At 40.4% G+C, this 19,831-nt stretch overlaps 1 protein-coding gene across 1 annotated transcript in view; it reads left to right on the top strand.

Moving 5' to 3' along the window:
* GPR158 (G protein-coupled receptor 158) overlaps window positions 1–19,831 on the top strand; it is a 180,270-nt gene that overhangs the window by 114,659 nt on the left and 45,780 nt on the right. The window contains exon 6 of the mRNA XM_052695301.1: window positions 10,300–10,409. Coding sequence (XP_052551261.1) covers window positions 10,300–10,409 — 110 coding nt within the window. The remainder of the gene's footprint in view (window positions 1–10,299; window positions 10,410–19,831) is intronic.

Genomic DNA, 19,831 nt, shown 5'->3' with positions numbered 1-19,831 from the left:
TGAAGAGTGAACTGTAATAATGTCAGTGAAACAAAAATAGCATTTCTTTTCTGTTTCTCTTGAGTTTGCAGCTGGTTTCTTCTGAACTTTGTTAATTACACAGTATTTTTATGACATTATTTATTTAACATGGCTGATGTGGATTTAAGGTCGGTGAGATCATAGATAGTGTCATCCAACCTGCTGCATGTCATTCATTTTCACAATTTACCCACTTCTCTATTGAAGCCAACTGCTTCAGTTCATCTAAAACAGGTATCCCAGAAGGGCATCTGCTTTCAATGTGGGAACATGAAGAGGAGTGTTCCCACCATTTCCTCCAGTAGTTTGTCACACTGCAGCCTTTGGCCTGTCCTCACTGCTGCTGTTGCTGCAGATACATAAACTGAAATAAAATGCAAAAGTCTGTGTAAGTCTGCTCCATGACCTGTGCCTTGCACTGAGCATACTTAGCAAGTTGCTCTGAATAATTTAGCTTGTTATATCCAGAGATAGCTGCAGTTCCTGCAAGATTTATTTGAATACAGACACTCCCATACCATTGTGGTTTTTAAAAGTTCCTTTTTCAAATCACAGAGTCTTAAAATTAATCAGTAGATTTTCCTTGTTTCTACTAAAATAATGTACTGCATAGTGCATGTCTTTATTCATAAAATGAAGCTAGTGTACACGTAACAGTGCTGTTACAATGTGTCAGGTATTTGGGAAGGACAGTGCTGAAAAGAGGTCTGTCTTTTTCGTTCGAAACATTTCAGCTCCTGGAGATGATTCTCTTTCTGCTGCTGGGTTGAGCAGACCTTTGTTAAGAAAAGATTGCAGCAGTGCAACCAATACAAACATTTTCCATTTTTTTCTCCTGTGAAGTAGGTAAACTGGGATATCATTGACCACTATCCCTAACCCATATAAAGAGATGAAAGAAATTGTTGGATTGCAGAACTTAAATGGTGGAGGAAGCAAGCACTTTGGTTAGAAGATTGTTTTGACTTTAGGACTTCCTTTGATTTTCAACTTCTGTAATTCTGAACCAATGTGAACAAATTTTGAAATGTGCCTATGTATGCATACCTTTTGCCTCGATATAGCATTCTGATGAAATTACTCTTACTTACTTTGAATTATATATTTTTTTAATGTAACACAAAAGCATAAACATAGAGGTATTAAATGCCAAAGGAGTTGGGTTTCTCCTCTACACTTCGCTTGTGCTTCTTCTCTTGTCCTTAGGGTGAACGTGGCTGGAGCCACTGCTCCTACCTGTTTATCGTTTCTCTTATAACAGTCCCACATGCTCATTTTTGCTTTTTGTGTTGCTGCCAACAAAGTATGTTTAATAATCTGAGCTTAAAACCTGACCCTTTGTTTGAGCAGGAAACCCACTTTTTCACATATATTTCAGTATTTGACTGGAAAGTAATCCAAGATCTCTGTGTATGAATCTCAGGTAGGAAAAACATTGAATAAAGGAGTGCAGAACTTGGAAGTGCTCTACACTGCTCTTAACCCATACATCTCTTTCTGAAGGCAGAAAACCAGATACTTGTTTGAATTGTTTCTTTTTAGTGATATCTGAAGCTTATAAATTCCTGAAAAGTTCCTGAATAGCTGAAAACCTGAAATACCTGAAAAATACCTGAAAAATCATCTCAGTTACAATTAAGGTACAATACATTAATTTTGTTCTGAGGGGCTGCAGCTGATAACCTACAGAAATAATGAAAAACATTTTCCCCAGTGCACGGTTAGCAAAATATGTTCTGGAGCACTTTATGTTTTCAGACAAAGTTGTTGTTTCTGTTTTTAAAAATCTCATTTGAATGGATTTTAAACCTTCACTGGTTATGTATTGATCTCAGTGGAAATTTCTGACCTCTGGCCATGCCCCCATCTGGCCAGCTCAGCCTCTGAACTTCTGTGATCAACCAGCTGTCATGCCTTCAGGGTCTGACTTCTGAGGCTGTTCAGGTGGCTGCTGGGATAACTGTACTACTGAACATTAAGGCAAGACAATGTAAGTGATTATGAGGGATAGCTACATACCAAATACAGATTAAAAACTGGCACACTCCACACAAGTGTGGCATGTGGACTCTTCATCGTTTCTGGCAAAAATGGTGGTTTTGAAAAACAGAGTTTTGCAGCTGGGAACTTGTTCATCAAATATTTTTATTGAGCATTTCATATCTATTAAAGTATCTGTGGAAATTAATAGGAGGCATTACTTTTGGAGTAATCTGTGTGTATTTTCTTCCCTAGCTTTGTAGTGGTGCTAGAATAGAAATACATTTGAATAAGAATGAGGAAAGAGTGGTATACATTTCAGTCTTTATTTCCTCTTCTCTCTCAAACTGAGATGTGACTACAGCTATTGTATAGATTGTTTTTTCCAGTCATATTTCTGTATTTGTTATTTTATTCATTGTATTTCATCCTGTCACGGTCCCAAGGGAACTTCTGAGCTTCAGACCTTCTCCCTGTCTTGTACTGGATGGCATGTAATCCAGTAGCTTACACTTGCTAGGAAGGCATCTCTTCTGGGCAAATATTTGCCCCAACAAACGTGATTTGTCACTTTCAGCAGCTTGGTCTGTGTAGCCCCTTAGGCTGAGAGACTGTACTTGCTGAATGAGCAAGTTCTTGGTTCTCATCAAGCCAGTGCCATTGAAGTTTCTCTGTATATTTGAGAAGTTTATTGCATTTCACTGAAAAGCTAAGCATCTTTTTCTAATCAAGAATAGATACAGAGAATTCTTGCAAGACAATCTCTCTCCTGCTTTAGCTTAGTTTCAGGATTATTTTTGTTTCCACCCATTTCCTAAAATGGATCACCACCCTGCCCACTTCAGGAGCCTAAACTTTTTGGTAGTCCTCAGTGTTAGGCTTTTCTTTCCCCAGTAGCTGGGTGTGTTATCTTTCCTTGTATTGCCTTCCTACTGCTGACCAAGTATTCACCCTTGGAGAATCTTGCAGCTCTTAACATTTTTAACTGATTCAGCCACTACATCACTTTATGTCTCTCATAATCTAAGGAAGTGTTTATTAGGAAAATGAACTGTTAGAATGCCCTTCTTACTCTTTGGGCCTTGTCATGCATAATACTTCATCTTTGGTAAAGAAATCTGTTTACAGTACAAAGACATCTCTTCCAAGACATTAACTTTTTATAACTTGAACATAAAATATTGTTCATTAGGCAAACATAAATAGAAGCAATGAAGCTAGAACATTAAGAAATCTTGATAGAGACTAGAATTTATGACAAATAAATGCATTTTGAGGCTATGTGTTCAGATTACTTATAAATAGATATCTTCAGATCTGGTAGCATCTGTGATATATCACTTCTTCTCTTCCAATTGAAGAAAAGATATAACAGCATCTTGATGTTCACGTGACCATTAATTTTTCTCAAAATAAGCTATTCAGAGGTGTCCTGTCCAGTGTTAGCTTAGATTTGGCTTGCAAACAGGGAAAAAAAGAGGAAAATTACTTGAAGATATCTCTGTAAGAAGGCATTCTAAGTATGCAGTCTTGTGTCAAACCAGAATTAGCTTGAAGGTTTAGTTTATGTAATCACTAGATAAATCTCTCAGGAAGCTAAATGAGCTCCACTGTAAAAAATATGTTCCATAAAAAGCTTTAGAGATCTTCTGTTCCTGCCTAATGAAGATGAATTCGAAGTATAATAAAACCTAGTGATGGCGTAGCATTTTGATGACTCAAGTTCTAGAAGTCTGTTGCATTTTACACTTGTGCTGGTGGCTATGCATTTGTACTGCATCATGGATTTCCAGAAGATTTTACAGGCAAGACATGTCTGCTGAAATGCAGCCAGAGGTTTAGTATACGTTATGAGACAGAAAATGGGAAACAAAACATACCTACATTTGAAAGTATAGCAGCAGGGAAAAAGAGGATTTCAGTAGGCAGTTTCAAGCTGGACTGTCTGTAGGCAGCTAGGAAGAACATTTTTTTATGAAAACCGAAACATGTTATACGGCCATAAGGATTTTGGCTTTGATGTGCATCTTCTCTGAAGTGCATTAACCCAGAAGCAGAGAGTTTGCAACACTCTGTACTGAGGAATTGATTGCATTCCAATTCAGAATAAAGCCTGAGTGGTTATTGTGTTTTCTTGTTCTCAGCAACCATGTGCTTAATAGAGATATTGAGCTAATGAAGCAGAACAATTCTGCTTTAAAACTGTGAGATTTGCAAGGATGAGTGTATTATCATACTGTGTGTCTATAGACCTTTTTGAGTACAATATGATGGCTTCAGAAGTATATGTGGTTTAAAAAATGGAATAGAGTTGGAAGGAAGTGCACTTACATAATGGGTCTAAGAATACATACAGCTGTTATCATACTGCTAAACTGCCTTGTGTAATTGCACCAGAAGTATTTGTTGGTAGTACAGGATTGGATAGCGAGTTGTGCATTCCCCAGTACTTAAGCAGATGCTGAGCAGTGAATCATGGTTTGAACAGTGGTATGTGATGCCCATAGTGTGCACAGGCTTTTGAATGCCTTCATTCATGCCCATCTGTTAGCAATGGCAGTGTGCCCACATACAAGTGGTTTGGTCCCTTTTCTAGAAAGCATAGTACCAGACTGCTCTGAGTTTGGATGGCAAGCCTATCAAACATTGCAAACAGTGTCACTTGCAGTGAAGCCCTTCTTGGTATTAGAACTGAAGCATTAATAGGTAACTTGATATAGTAGGTTATGTGAAGGTTATTTTATATTAGAAAAAACCACTCAGATATGGCAGAAGAACACAGTGTGCCCATCTCAAAGGCAGGGCAGGATCCTAAGAATAGGAGCTGTGTGTCCAAGGCTGGGAGAGGGGGTGGAAGTAGTTGGGAGAGCCGGAAAGAGCACTTGGATGGAGCATCTGCTGGCTCATTTTGGGGCAGAACTGCCTAGGGACAGCCTGAAATAGGCTACTGCAGTCAGGCTAGGGCAGATGGTGCTGGGCAGTGAAACAGATCAGATAGATCTCACTGAGTTTCTCTTAGATGCTTGTTAATTGAATTAGCCCGGAGGGTATTATCTTAAATGTCTGTGTCACATCCTGTATTGAACTGTGCTGGGTACTTACAGCAAATTCTGAAGTTAGATTTTTAACAAGTACATAGTATTCCTGTACAGATTTTTGGCTTAGCTGTACACAACTGTACGAATGATGTGGTTATTTGAAAATGAGAAAAAAAATAATACTTTTCCACCTAGTCACCTATTTTTTTGAAGTAGGTGACTTTCACCTTGGATCCATAACTGGGTGATGCTTTTGCACATGTTCAAAGCTCTGTATCTCATTTCTATATATCCAACATGGATAACTCATTTCCACGTATCTGATATGGTGGAGAAAAGAAGAGCTGAAGGACTAACTGTCCTCTCTGGGGTTTTTGAGCTGAGGGCTTACTCAAAATGTTTAATATCTAGATTTAGGCTTTGTAGTGCTGCCACTACCTCGTATTTTTAAATATACTTGTTCTGTTACTTCCAATCTTTAGAAGTATTGTACTGAAGAAAGAATATTGCATATTCGAGAAATTTGATGACTGCAAAGAAAAATGACTTTTGATCTGTCCACGATACTTTCTAATACTTTCATGCCTTATGAACTGGATTAAGAAGCAACTTCTCTTAAATAGCTTCAGTCCTCCTAACGTAGTTTACTAATTGACGTATAGTGAAGCAGCTTTTCTAAAATAAATATGTAAGTACTTTTCTAGTCTGTGGAGGTGTGTATTTGAAGCCTTTCAGCCAAGATTATGACCAGGAAACTAAGTCCTGAACTTCTCAAACTTTTATCCATGTGTTATCTGTGGTACTTGTGCATTAGTCAAGTTGATTTACTTGTCATCTACAATTTAGGCAGAAGTTATATGCCTGATTTAGGCAAACTAAATCCCAGTCATTGCAGCTTGGGGAACTGTTAAAATATTTTCACCTGGATCTGGTGCCCTAGATGAAGGCAAAATTAATTTTCTCATAATGGGCTAAGCAAAGATCCTGTATTTCTTTCAAGAGAATAACATCAAAGCTATAAAACTCAAGCATTTCCTCTTTTTTTTTTCTGTAAGGACCGTGTCATGCTTTTGAACATTAAACTGTTCCATATAGATTCTCTTAGCACTGTTATTGACCTGTCTGTCCTGATAACAGAAATGTATTATATTGGGTGGGGTGCCTGTAAGAATTTTAGCCGTTGATTTTAGATACTGTATGTGTCTGTTCATCATGCCAGCTCAATTGCTGGGCACAGCTCAAGAGCTGTGTCAGCAAGCTAAGGCTCTCTTCCATGTCTGTAACTCTCCAGGTCTAAGGTCTAACTTGACTATTACCTGGTGACCTTACAAAATCTTTTCATCTATCAACTCCACAAGTGGTAGCATGGCTACTGAGACAGTGTTCTGGCAAGGGTAATAATAGCTCAAAAGATGTGGAGGTTTAAAGCAAACATATAAGTGCATTGGCCCAAATTCCTCCTGGGCCACGTGGCTCTATGAAGTCTCACGTTCAGCTGCAGTAACTAGTACATTATCAAGCACTGTCTGACTACTCTTTTGGTTTCCAAATACCTTTCCCCAAACCTTTGTTCCTTAATGAACCACTAGTGACTGGTATGCACTATTTAAGCAGACTTCAGGAGCTGGTGAAACAGAGGATGTCACATTTCCTTACTTGTCATAAGTAGGTTTTGTGGCAGCTATTTTTTTTTGGTGGGATTTATGCTGCTGTCATAGTCTAATACATTATAAAGGGGAAAAGGGAAAACGATCTACTGTCAGATTTTCAGTGGGCAGAGTAGTCTGTTAGAACTGCAGAGGGATTTTCTCTGCTGTTGATAGCAGCATGCATATGTGGGTGAATCCTGTGCTCATCCTATACTCCTAGCTTGGAGCTGATCAGGCTGTTGTTGCATATTGTTGTCAGTATAGGGAAGGCTTGTCTCTGGAAAGAACATTTCAGAATGGGAGTTTTGGTTATCAGAAGGTAGGAAAGGCTGATATGAAATAAAACCAAGTCTTTTCTGTGTTACATTAATTTGTATTTATTTGTATTTTTTATTTGACCAAAGCATAGAGAACAGCAGCCACACTTTTTTATGAAACACATTTAAAAGAACGTGATTCCACTAAAATAAAAAATGTGAGCATGGTTTTTGGTGTACTGGGCTTCCATTTTAGCCCGTTGGCTCTGATTAAAGATTATTCAATTTACAAATTTTGCCCCTACAATTTACTGTGACTGTAGGAGACTTAATGCTGACAGTAGTCAGTTGAACATCGAAGTGACCCCGGTTGGAAATGGGAATGACATATTCTTAGAATGGCCTTCTGGAAAGCCTAAGCAAGCAAAAAACAGTAGGTGCACTAATTCTTGCTGTTTAAAGCCTTGGTCCATGACAAACCACATGTAACATACATAAGGGTAGGCAGAAATGGATGTTGACAGCGTGGAAGAGCATTGCAACTACTGTCCTCCATATAAACACAGGGAGAAATTTTTGGAAGGCTCAGGTCTTATGTCAGGCTTGGACCAAGACTTTGACAGCTTCCTTAAGTACCTGATCACTGGGCAAAGGAGTAGCACAGAGGTGTCGACGCTGAAATGAAGAAATGAGAACATTTTTTACCAACAGTTTGCCTCTGCAGCCTTCGTAGCAGGCTGCCACATGCCAGCTGCCACTGGGCTGCATTTGAAGCAGTGCTTTCTTGGTTGATAGCTAGCCAAAAGTCTCAGCTGCTCAGACAAATGGTTCGCTGCAAATCGATGAGGTTTTCTAGACACAGGCGGTTAATATTTCAATAGGCAACTGCAGATAAAGTTGCTGTGTCAGATTTCATGGCAGAGAGCTGTTGCCCTTGTTCAGAAAATTGTGTGCCTGGAAAGTGTTCGGACCTTTCCATTTCAACCACCTGAAAATTTCTGCTTTCAAATCAACTTTGAAATGAGTATTTTGCCTGTATTTTTGGACATTATTTTTCTAGTTTTGAGCATTCAAAGATGAACTGGAATGGTTTCTACCCCCTGGCAAACCTCGGAGGGGAGGTTAATGCTATGGACTTTGCTCTGTTTATATTCAAAGTCATTACTAAAATTGAGGTGTTTCTGAGCAACTTCTTGCAGGATGCTCTGTTTACACAGGCCATCTTCATGGATGTCCAGGTGCATTTTATTTTTCCATCTGATCTACCAAGCAGAAGTGAGCCCTTTGCTGCACACAGTGTTTGTCAGATTCCCAGAAAGTATCTGCTTTGAAACATGTTCAGTAGCAGTGAAGAGCATAGATGAAATTCTGTACACTGATTTGATTCAACAAGCCATAATTTTTAAAGAAATAACTTGATTCTGCTGTAAGAGAAACAAGCAGACAAACAAACCAACACTGCTGCAAAGCACAGCAGCTTCTTCTAAGCTCTCTCTCAACCCATGTCTGCCATTTTTGCCCCCACTTTCCTAAGCGTGTCTCTGTCACCCAAAGGACATCGTCCTGCGCTTTTGGCCAGTATTCTGGGTTTGAATTCCCACACAGAAAAGAATTTACTTAGGAAAATAATATAATGTGGCTGTCAGTAGGCGCAATACTGCCTCTAGTGCTACAATGTACTGACTCTAAATGAAGCTGTGGCAGATGGCCTAAGAAGTTTCAGTGCTTTCTTTCTCTTGATCAAGATTGCTGGATTAATTTGTACTCTGGTGCAGAGTTGTTTTACCAGGCTCTAATTGGACGGGCAGGATACACTGGTTCTAGCTTTGCTGGACCAAGCAAGGTCTGCAGGTGGGGAATGCTGTGCATAACCTGGGCCAGCAGGCCCCTGATGAGGCTGGGATAATGGAGAGGAACATGGGATCATCCCACAAGGTGCAACATCTGCTGGAACCAGCAGAAATGTGCTCTCATTCAGACTGTGCCTCAGCCCACCGTTTGAGCAGCCCTGTGTTAGATTTCTGTGGCATTGTACTTGATAAAATGCTCTTATGTGCACAGTGCCTGAAGAACTAGTGTTATGTTACTGACATTCTCAGGTATGGTACTAGGTAGATAAGGAGGAAGGCTGTCTGTATCTCCAATGTCTTCTTCCAGGTCAGAAACAGCTCTAGAGCTTTTGGGTCACATCCAGACACTACAGTTGTGTTACATGAGTAGATTTTCAGCAGTGAGGCTGAGAATTCAGCCTCAAAGTGTGACAGATCTTTTTACCCATCTCTTGAATTACTACATTGAAAGCTTCTGTAACATTGAAATGAGTTGAGGGGAGAATAGTGAACAGACAGTGTCATGTTTGCACAGACGTAAGTTCCAGGCACAGCTGAAAGATCTTTTATCTGGAAGACATCCAGAGCAGCACTGTAAGAATAGAAGTGGGTTGTCCAGGAGGAGCCTCAGGAACAGGTAGACAGCAGCCTGGCAGACAGTGAGAAAGAAAACAAAAAACAGAAGCAAAAAAAATAAGAAAACAAACAAAAAAAGTGATCCAGAAATTAGTGAAATACTTCAGAAGAAAGCAGCAATAAGTTTGGAAAAAGGAATGAGTGACTGGAGCACTGAGGGAAAAGCAGGAGCATCCAGCAGGAACCAGAAGAATGTGAAATAGAAATAATTCAGTCAGTTGGATCTTTCTGTTGTTGCAATTGGAGAAATCCGTAAGTGAGCAAAAATTATATTTTTTTTCAGAAAGTGGAGATGTCTGGAGAGATTTGATGTAGCATAGTGGAAACATATAGAGAAGAATGGGAAAAAGTCAAGTATGATATTGAGATACTGGAGTTTGGGACAGGGAGCAGCAATCATTTTTTATTTGAGTGATTGAGAAAGAAAAATGAGCAGCTCACTTTTTGCTTGGTTTATTAGAAGGAGGAACTTTTAAGTGTAACCTAGTAAATAGAGTCCATCAAACCAGAATTAGTCCAGCTGCCTATTATTGGAATAGCTCAAGGAAAATGTCCTTCTCTGTTCTCTCACCACCTCTAGTTACTTGTTTTCACTCGGTTAAGAAAAGTCAGTGGAACTGCATTTGAAAGTGTTGTCACTTCACAGTCTGTCACAGGATTTTTGCCAGCTCTCTTCAAAAGGAGCTGGTGCCTAGAACTGTGCCAGCTGGTTGGTGTGATCATCTTGTCACTTTACTAGAAAATCTAAATATACAGCAGTACAAACTGAAATATGTCTGCTGTCCTGTTTTGCAACTATTCTGCATTTTATCGAACCTTTTTTTCCTTTTTTTTTTTCTCTTTTGCTTTAAAGTAGTATTGAAGCTCTCTCTATCTTTCTGTTCTATAGGTTGTCATTTTGTATTTTGAGCCAAGTGTATTTCGCTGTGTTCTCCTAAGATGGGTTCGTCTTCTGGGCTTTGCTACAGTTTATGGAACTGTGACGCTCAAGCTGCACAGGTATTTCACATATTATTAATTTCCATCTCTATGGGAATATGTGCAATCTGTATGGGTACTTAGATGGAAGAGATGCAAATAATATCATAAACAAGCGCCGTTTCTGATTTTTAAAACTACTGTATGTATCTCCACGTTATTTCTGCTGAAATGATAAACTACTAATCGCAGTAGAGAACTATGAATGCAGAAAGTGATGGTTGCACAGCGAGGAGGTTTCTCAGAAGTGTTGAGCTGGAGCTGCAGGATTTGATGAAGAATGTATACATCAGCTGTAAAATTGCGCAAGAACCACTTTTCAAAGGTGAATATGTTCTGCTTGAGTGTAGGATGAAGTAAAGTGTCTAACTTTCCATATAAAGTGTTCGCAGAGATATTTGATGTTCCTAAGTGAGCGATGCTGAGTGAAATGCATTATGGTGTATGCATATACTCTGATTTCTTATGGCTTACAAGTCAAGGGCTGCTCTCTTCATGCAATCACAGCAGACAGGCTGCGTGCTCATGAGCATCAAGTGCCTGCCAGAAAAACTGTGTGGGAAATTCTGGGATACGCTGGGGGAGTTTCCACTGGGTCCATTGGGTTGGCAATGCATTCAAATGCAATTCAGAAATTAAGATTCAGAGACTTATCTTCAAATTCCATTTTTGCAGTCCCTTTAAAAAGAGAAGCTTTTCTGGACAAAATCCTAATGCTTTTCTCTCTTTCAGCTTCAGTGGAAAAAAACTACTGAAATATTCTGTAAATATTTTTGTAATTATTTTTTATAGAAGAGTAATGCAGTATGCTTATGTTGATACTTAAACACCTTGGATGAAGTAAGCTTGCTTCTCTTTTTGTATTTGTTTCATTAGAGTAGGCATGTTAGATAAGGAAGGTTCAATATTACACTTATAAAATGAATGAGAATTGAAAATATCTAGTTCACTTTGCACAATTGGTTTGTCACATTTTAGGTGGAGAAACCCACTTTCCCATTGAAGTGGAGCTTCTTACGTTTGTGTTTGGTTACAAGTATTCACTCTGGCTGTTAAATTCTGGCTATATCTATGTCTGGCCTCATCGTCTCATTGAAATTCATATGATGAACAATTTTTTATGCAAAAAGATTAACAATTAGAACACTATAGTAAAGATATGACAGAACTGGTGATTTTGTTTGGTTGACTCATTATCGGTAGTTCAGATATACAGGAAACAGCCTAAAACTATGAAGGACTCCCATTATTATCACTGTTCTGCTACCCTAACAGATTGTGTGTATGGTGTGAAGAAGCAGTGTCTTGACAGAGGAGTTGGTCTTGAGCTCGTATGAAGTGAGAATAGGTTGGAAAACTCAGCAGAAAATCTTGCACTTCTGGTTTACTCATTCAGCTTTTTGGTGTTAGGTGGCACCTGTGATAATAGGCTCAGCAAACAAGACAAAGATTGAGTAAGCCCAAGATCATCCTTGCTCAGTGCAATACAATGAAGACTAAAGGCTCTATGAGAGGAGCCCAGCCAGTAGGTTGAGGAAACTGATTTTCTCCTTTGCTTGGCATGCCTTAGACCATCTCCACAACACTGTTTCTAGTTTTGGACTCTTCCAAGGCATCATTGAACTCAAATGAGTTTAGTGAAGGGTGGCCAGGATGATTAGGACTTGGAGCAAGGAGAAGCTGAAGGAGAGGAGAAAACTTTGAAAGGATCTAAAAGCAGCTGTTTAGCACCTACAAGTTGCTTACTGAGAAGATGGAACTGTGCTCTTTGCAATGATGTATGTTGGGATAAGAAAAACAATTATAAATGGATTCTATGTCATGTATGAATTGTCATCATGGTCAACTTTATGTCAGGAAAGCTTTTTTCACCATCAAGGTAATTAAACAGTGGAGCTTATGCCAGTGAGGTTGCGAATCTTGATACTCGGAGGTTTTAGGGCCCAGCTTGATGAAGTGCTGAGTAAACAGCTTTAAATTCAGTGTCAACCCTGCTTTTATCACTGGATGACCTTCCAAGATCATTTGTCTCGGATTTATTCTGTATTTCTACATTAAACACATATAAATGAAGTGAAATAAATGAAATAAATATTTCATTTTATTAATCTAGAATTACTTTCTCTATGAATTTATCTTTGTTTTCCACTGAGGATTCATGATCATTCTTTTCCTACATTCATGATACTGTCTGGTTTTTTTTAATACTAAATGTTTCAGTCAGGGAGTGTGCCTTGCAAAAGACCGAGTCATGTTAGAAAAATGTTTTATTGTATATATTTGCAAGAATTATGCTAATTAAGAGGAATATGATAGTAGTAGAAATTTAGTAGAAATTTTTGGCAGATCTAGTTTAATCCAGTCATTGCAGGGCTGGAAAATGGCTAATTTTCCACAGATTCTCATGACAGGCCCTGATTCCCTCCTGTGTCTGTAGCCTGTGTCTTGCCTGGGGGAAGAATTGGATGCTAGTAATGAACTGATGATTTTTCTGAATTTAATGGAAATATCAATGGTGTGTAAATGCAGTTATTAGTAATAACTAGAAAGTCTAAAGCTGTATTTCTCAACAAATGAGGTGCTTTGAATAGCAGTGGAGCATGAAGGTTATCGAAAGCCAGGTAGGAGGCACTTGAAACTCTTGCTCTCTTTATGGCTTTCTTTTCCTTTTGCTCCCTTCTTGCTGAGGAGAGCTTTGAGGTTTTATTAGGTTCAGACATCAAGGAAAAATCAGAAAAATAACCAACAGCAGATGCTTAAGGAATAGAAAAAGAAGACAGGAGTCATGTACTGATTTATTCTTTAAACAGCCATCACAGTCAATTTCTAAAGCACCTCATCTCAAATTGCCTCCTTCTTATTCACTGTACATTTCTAAAATAATGAGCTGATGTTTATGGAGGTGGGAGGCTGGAGGTAAGGAAATGAGCTTAACTTAAGAAAGCTAACTGTAGAGCAATGTACAGAAGTCTCAGTACTTTCCTCAACATTCTTTCAAGAAGTAATGATGTTTCAAGTTTAACCATTTGGGTTTAAAAGACCTGCCGATTTTGCATCTTTCAGTATATTTCTCTGACTGAAGACTCTCTTTGTCCCTTCTTAAGCCCTGCATTTTATAGTTCCTCTCTTTATTTTTAATATATAAGCTTCAACCATTTTGGTTTCAGGGTTAATACAGAACCCTTAATTCTGGATTAAAGCATAAGAATGGAAGAAAACTGTAGGTAAATACATACAGACATGCATGCACATATGTAATGTTCATGTGTACACACGACAGCTTATGGACATTTCAGGGAAATGATTGGTTACAGACTGTACATCCTTTAGGCTATCAGCTTCAAGGCTAGGAATGGAATCTCTAGTTCAGGGCAGCCTCCATTTCATATGTATAGGAAGATGTTGACTCTGTGAGACAATTCTGTAATTGATTTAAATGCTGTGCTAAGATGTCTTCCAACCCATCTGAGCGAGTGGTGACACCTCCTACAGACCTTTGAAGGCATGAATGGATGGATAGACAAGAGTGTGGGTGGTGGGCAGCACTGCATGTCAGGTGTCATGGTTCAGTGTCTTACAGAAAGGGAAGCTCATGTTAGCAGAGAAGCCAAAAAAGCTGTCAGTTTACTTCTTCTGAAGCACTCGGGAGGAGATGTGCATTGACTGTGAGAACAGGAAAGAAAAGGAGGAAGATGACATGTTGTAGCATCTTCTTGCAGTGAGGTGAGGGAAGGAATATACAGGTCACAGAATCACAGAATTGTAGGGGTTGGAAGGGGCCTCCAGAGATCATCGAGTCCAACCCCCCTGCCAAAGCAGGTTCCCTCCAGCAGGTCGCACAGGTCGGCATCCAGGCAGGTCTGGAACATCTCCAGAGAAGGAGACTCCACCACCTCCCTGGGCAGCCTGTTCCAGTGCTCCGTCACCTCACTGTAAAGAAGTTCTTGTGCACATTTGTGCAGAACTTCCTATGCTGCAGTTTCCAGCCGTTTCCCCTTGTCCTGTCTCCATTCACCACTGAAAAGAATCTGTCCTCGCCATTCTGCCCCCCACACCTTAGATATTTATAGACCTGAATCAGGTCCCCTCTCAGTCTTTTCTCAAGGCTGAACAGACCCAGTTCACTCAGCCTTTCCTCATAGGAGAGATGCTCCAGGCCCTTCACCGTCTTCGTGGCCCTCCGCTGGACTCTTTCCAAGAGATCCCTGTCTTTTTTGTACTGGGGAGCTCAGAACTGGACGCAGTACTCCAGATGAGGCCTCACCAGGGCAGAGTAGAGGGGGAGGATCACCTCCCCCTCTAGATGATACTGGTCCTATCTAGGAGTGGTTGTTAGGAATATAGTGCAGAAAGGTACAGAAGGTACTGTGGCAGCTGGAATGTGTAGGCGTGTTTGCAGGGGAGCAGAAGGGTGGTTTAAGAAGCTTGGTCTTTGTTATATTTATGCACCTCCGTGCATTTTGTAAATCCAAATATAGTAAACAGCTATCCTCCTTTATTATATTCCCATGAAATAAATTACAGCATCACCCAAGAAATCCAAGCCACAGGTCACTGTGAACTCCTCTTTCAAGACCAATCATCCTGGAACAAACTTCCTGTGATTACCATGAGCATGTGTTACAGGATATATATTCCATGGTACTTTGCCCTGAAACTTGCTATAAATCTCCCTGGAAGAAGAATTCATTTGACTCTTTCTGAGTGATTTGTGGAACTGTCAGCAAATGAGTGATTTTCTGTTTCATCCTCCGAAAAATGGTCAGGCTGCAGCCTGGGTTAGGTTTTACCCCAAGACTCATAAACTTTGAAATAGTCCTGTCTTGGCTGAGAGGGTTTTTTATAGGAATTGAGTTTGGATTAAAACAGGCAAATACTCTTGTTAGTTTTGTGCAGTTACATAGTAAAGATGTAATCTCAGTCTCCTTATTAACCTTAACTGCTAATAAAGCAAACAAAACTCCGTATTTCTACACCTTCCGTGCATCCTCTTTGAAGGCTTGATGTGCCATTTGCCTGATCTCATTCATTGTCATCAGCAGCAGAAGCGAGGGGTTGTGTGGTCAGACAGGAAGCCGCCATCAGTCACTCTTGCAGGGAGACACTGAGTGCGGAGGCTGGCACACAAATTGTGCAGATCCCTGGAGGGAGGCAGATGGAGGCATTTTTCTGGAGAGGGGAGAGACACTTGGTCTGAAGCCTTGGATGAACAGAGTTGCATGAGCACTTCTTGTTATCATTCCCTCTTCAGGAAAAAGGGCAACAGGACTTGAAAATAACCATTGTGCACTGCAAAGATACCTGTTTTGTACTACCAATTTCTCTTCCAAAAGAAATTAACTCAAGAAGCTTCCAAAATTTGCCAGTGCTTGGCAAAAGGACTTCTAGACATAAACCTTTTGCTGTCGGCTGCTGGAGCTCTATGCTGCTTCAGCTCTATTGCAGACATAGCTCCCTCTTCTGCCTGTTTAATTTGTGTTTATGCACAGGTTATCACAAATTATGATGCTGCTTTGAATGCCACAGACAGCAGCACTGCTGAATCTATCAGGATTAAAAAAGAGCCTTCCTGCCCTACTGTCACCTCATTGTTAGCTTCATTACCTTCCTCCTGATTTTAGTTAAAAAAGAGACTTGAGGAAAAAGGAGAGGCATCAGGTAGTTTTTGTATTTATCATGCATTTGGCTTAATAATAACAAAAAAAGTATATCTCTGACACCAAACATTTTTGTCTTCTTCCAGTATTCTTTCTGCATACAGTTTGTTGTCATACATACCTACCCACCTGTATTTAAAAAAGAAATAAAGCAGAGCATGAAAAATACGTGTAAAGGAAGACCAACTGACATCATCTACCTGGACTTGTGCAAAGCACTTGAGACTGGCATGCATATATGACATCCTGGTCACCAAACTGGAGAAAAATGGATAAGGAATTGGCTGGATGATCACACTCAGAGAGTTGTGGTCAATGGCTCAGTGTACAAGTGGAGACCAGTAGCATTCCTCAGGGACCAGTGCTGTTTAGCATCTTTGTAGGCAACATGGACAGTGGAATTGAGTGCATCCTCAGCAAGTGTGCAGGTGACACCAGGGTGAGTGGTGCAGTTGACATGCTAGAGAGAAGGGATGCCATCCAGAGGGACCTGGACAGGCTTGAGAGATGGGCCCATGCCGCCCTCATGAAGTTCAACAAGGCAAGTACAAGGTCCTGCACCTGGACTGGGGCAATTCCCAGCATAAATATAGGCTGGGCAGAGAATGGCTTAAGAGCAGCCTCAAAGAGAAGAATTTGGGGATGTTAGTTGATGAAGGACTCAACATGAGCCAACAGTGTGCTGTTGCAGCCCAGAAGACCAACTGTGTCCTGGTCTGGATGAAGAGAAGTGTGACCAGCAGGTCAAGGGAGGTAATTCTGCCCCTCTACTCTGCTGTCATCAGACCCCACCTTGAGTACTGCACCCATTTCTGGGGCTCCCAACACAAGGACATCGAGCCATTGGAGCAGTCCAGAGAAGGGCCACAAAGATGATCAGAGGGCTGGAGCACTTCCCTGACAGGGACAGGCTGAGAGAGCTGGGGCTCTTCAGCTTGGAAAAGAGGTAGGTGCTGGGGAACTTTATGGTAGCTTTCCAGTACCTGAGGGGTCCTATGGGAAAGCTGAGCAGGGACTTTTTATAAGGGCATGTAGCGACAGGACAAGGGGACATGGTTTTAAACTGGAAGAGGGTAGATTTAGGCTAGACATTAGGAAGAAATTCTTCACTGTGAGGGTGGTGAGACACTGGAACAGGTTGCCCTGTTTCAGAGAGGCTGTGGATGCCCTTTCTGTGGAAGTGTTCAGCGCCAGGCTGGATGGGGCTTTGAACAGCCTGGTCTGGTGGGAAATGTCCCTGCATATAGTAGGGGAACTGGAACTAGATGATCTTAAAAGCCTCTTCTAGCCCAAACCATTCTATAATCTATGATTCTGTGTGTATGGACTCTTATGCCACTTGCATTACTTGTAGCTCATGTCACTGGTATTTCTTTTTTATGAGAAGAGACAGTTCTAGTCCTGTGGAAGACATCTGTCTGAGAAAAAAAAAAAGAAAAAAAGTGGTGTTGCTAGAATGAGTTTGTCAGTTGGTGTATATGATGCAAACAACTTCTAAGCAGCATCTCGCCAACTGCTGCATCAGGTGCAAAGGGAAAAGAGATTTGCTTTATCTCTCAGTTCATTTTGAAACTGGCCAAATTCAGCCAAAGAGATCAGAGAAGCAGATTTTATATGCATGAAGTCCTACAAAGCTTTGTGAAAAATGTTGTTGGAGCAGAAAACAGAGTTATGAACAATCCCACAGGGCAGAAAGGTGAAAGGCATAGGATCAGCAGATACCTGTGGTGGTGTGCCCCATGCTGGCTGGCAGCTCATGTGCTCTGCCTCTTGCTTGACTGTTAGGGAAAGCAGGAGAGAAGAGAGGCCATTAAAGGCAAGAGGCAGAGCGAATGAAAGGCTATGAGACGCAGTCTAGGAAGAAAGAAAGGGAATTGGACGTGCTGCAAAAGATCTATATGCATGCAGTTCATAAGAAACTAACTTTCACTAATTAGGCTGGTCAGGGAAAAATCTGTTTTCTTATTATTGTGTCTTAATCTAATTCATTCATTTCCTGAGCATAATTCATTTCTATTGCCTTCTGCAAACTTTTACTAGTTTATTATTTTATGGTATAAATAAAAACAGAGCTTAAGAGTTAAGTAATTCCATGTAATTTTCTTGTATGATGCACATTCAAAATGCAATTCTCATTTTGGTAGCACTTCCAGATTGAATAATGGTCAAACTCCATTTTATTGTAGCTTTTTTTTCCCCATAAAATCTGCATTATTAAAATCCTATTTAGGTCTTTTTGTATCCTTGCCATTCTAAAGCAATAACTAGCCTTAACTAGATAGCATAATGGTTCTGTTTAATATTTCTGAATACAGTATCTACTATCATATATATAAAAGAATAAAATGTATCATAGCTGTTATGAGAATGCTCAGAGCACAATTAATCTTGATGGAGCTCAGCACAGAAGTGGGACTAACAAACATTATGTTGAAGCAAAACATTCAACAAGAGGCAGCACCGTCCTGCACCAACAACTGCCATCCATAGCAACTGCTTTTCCCATCACATTTAGTTATAGGACTGGATGGAATGGCTTTGGGTTGTGCCTTGGGAGGTTCAGGTTGGATATGAGGAAAAAATTTTTCACTGAAAGAGTTGTCAGGTGCTTGAATGGGCTGTCTGGGGAGGTGGTTTAGTCACCATCCCTGAAAACATTCAAGAAATGTTGTACTTAGGGTCATGATTTAGTGGAGCAATATTGGTGATAGGTGGACAGTTGGACTGGATGACCCAGGGGGTCTTTTCCAACCTTGGTGTTTCTACAATTGTGTGATCCCTCATTACTTCCCTGCAGCATAAGGAGGGGGCACCTCTGTTTCTCTTTATCCCTCCTCAGCCTTCTTTGCTTAGCATTGTGCCTGCAGCCTGCCCTGAACAGTTGTGTGCCTGAGCTTCTTCCCAGCCCTGAGGTCATTCCACAGTGCAAAATCATTCCTGTACTTGGGAGTCTGAGAGGTGACACAGGAGTCCATTACTTGATGATGCTGGTCACTTCACCAGTAGGGATGCCAAAAAAGCAGAGATGTTTAATGCCTTCTTTGCCTTTGTTTCCAGCACCAATTTATAGGCTCTGGGACCACCAGAACATTGTTTGACAGCTGTCACTGTGGTAACAATAAACTCCCAGCCAACCCAAAATTTTGTGCTCCAAACCAAAATTTGCATCTCCAGCTGGATATATATAAGTCTATGGCACCCAAAGGGATTCATCCCAGGGTGCTCAGAGAGCTGGCTGATGTTACCACTCTCTATTATTTTTCAACAGTCTTGGGAATCTGGAGAGGTCCCATTCAAGTAGAAGCTGACAAATGTTGTCCCAAAAGAGAAGTGATTGCAGGCCTGTCAGTCTAATTTCAGTGGCAAGTGAAAGTATGGAGAAAATTATTCTGGGAGACATTGAAAAAAAAAAAGAAAAATTGGTACTGGGATCCTGGGCAGCCTGATCTAGTGGTTGGCAGCCCTGCCCATGGCAGAAGGTTGAAGTGGATGACCTTTAAGGTCCCTTTCAACATAAGCCATACTATGATGATGTGAAAAATAACTGAAAGGCAGTGCAGTCATTGGTCACAGCCAACGTGAGTTTGCAAGGGGAAAGTCTTGTTTAATTGACTTGATCTCTTTTTATGACAAAGATACCCAAGGGAAATTCAACAAGGGAAACCAATTGATGTTGAATCTTTTGGGATTTCAGCAAAGATTTTGTTACTGTTTCTCACAATCTCCTTTTGGACAAAAATGTTCAGCATACAGCAGGACAAAACCAGAATTTGTTGTGTGAATGAC

The sequence above is a fragment of the Tympanuchus pallidicinctus genome, unplaced genomic scaffold (assembly GCF_026119805.1).
Source record: "Tympanuchus pallidicinctus isolate F22 unplaced genomic scaffold, pur_lepc_1.0 scaffold3, whole genome shotgun sequence".
In the NCBI taxonomy this organism is placed as follows: Eukaryota; Metazoa; Chordata; class Aves; order Galliformes; family Phasianidae; genus Tympanuchus; species Tympanuchus pallidicinctus.
Note: the sequence above shows the minus strand (reverse complement) of the source record. Positions and strands in the feature narration are given on the sequence as shown.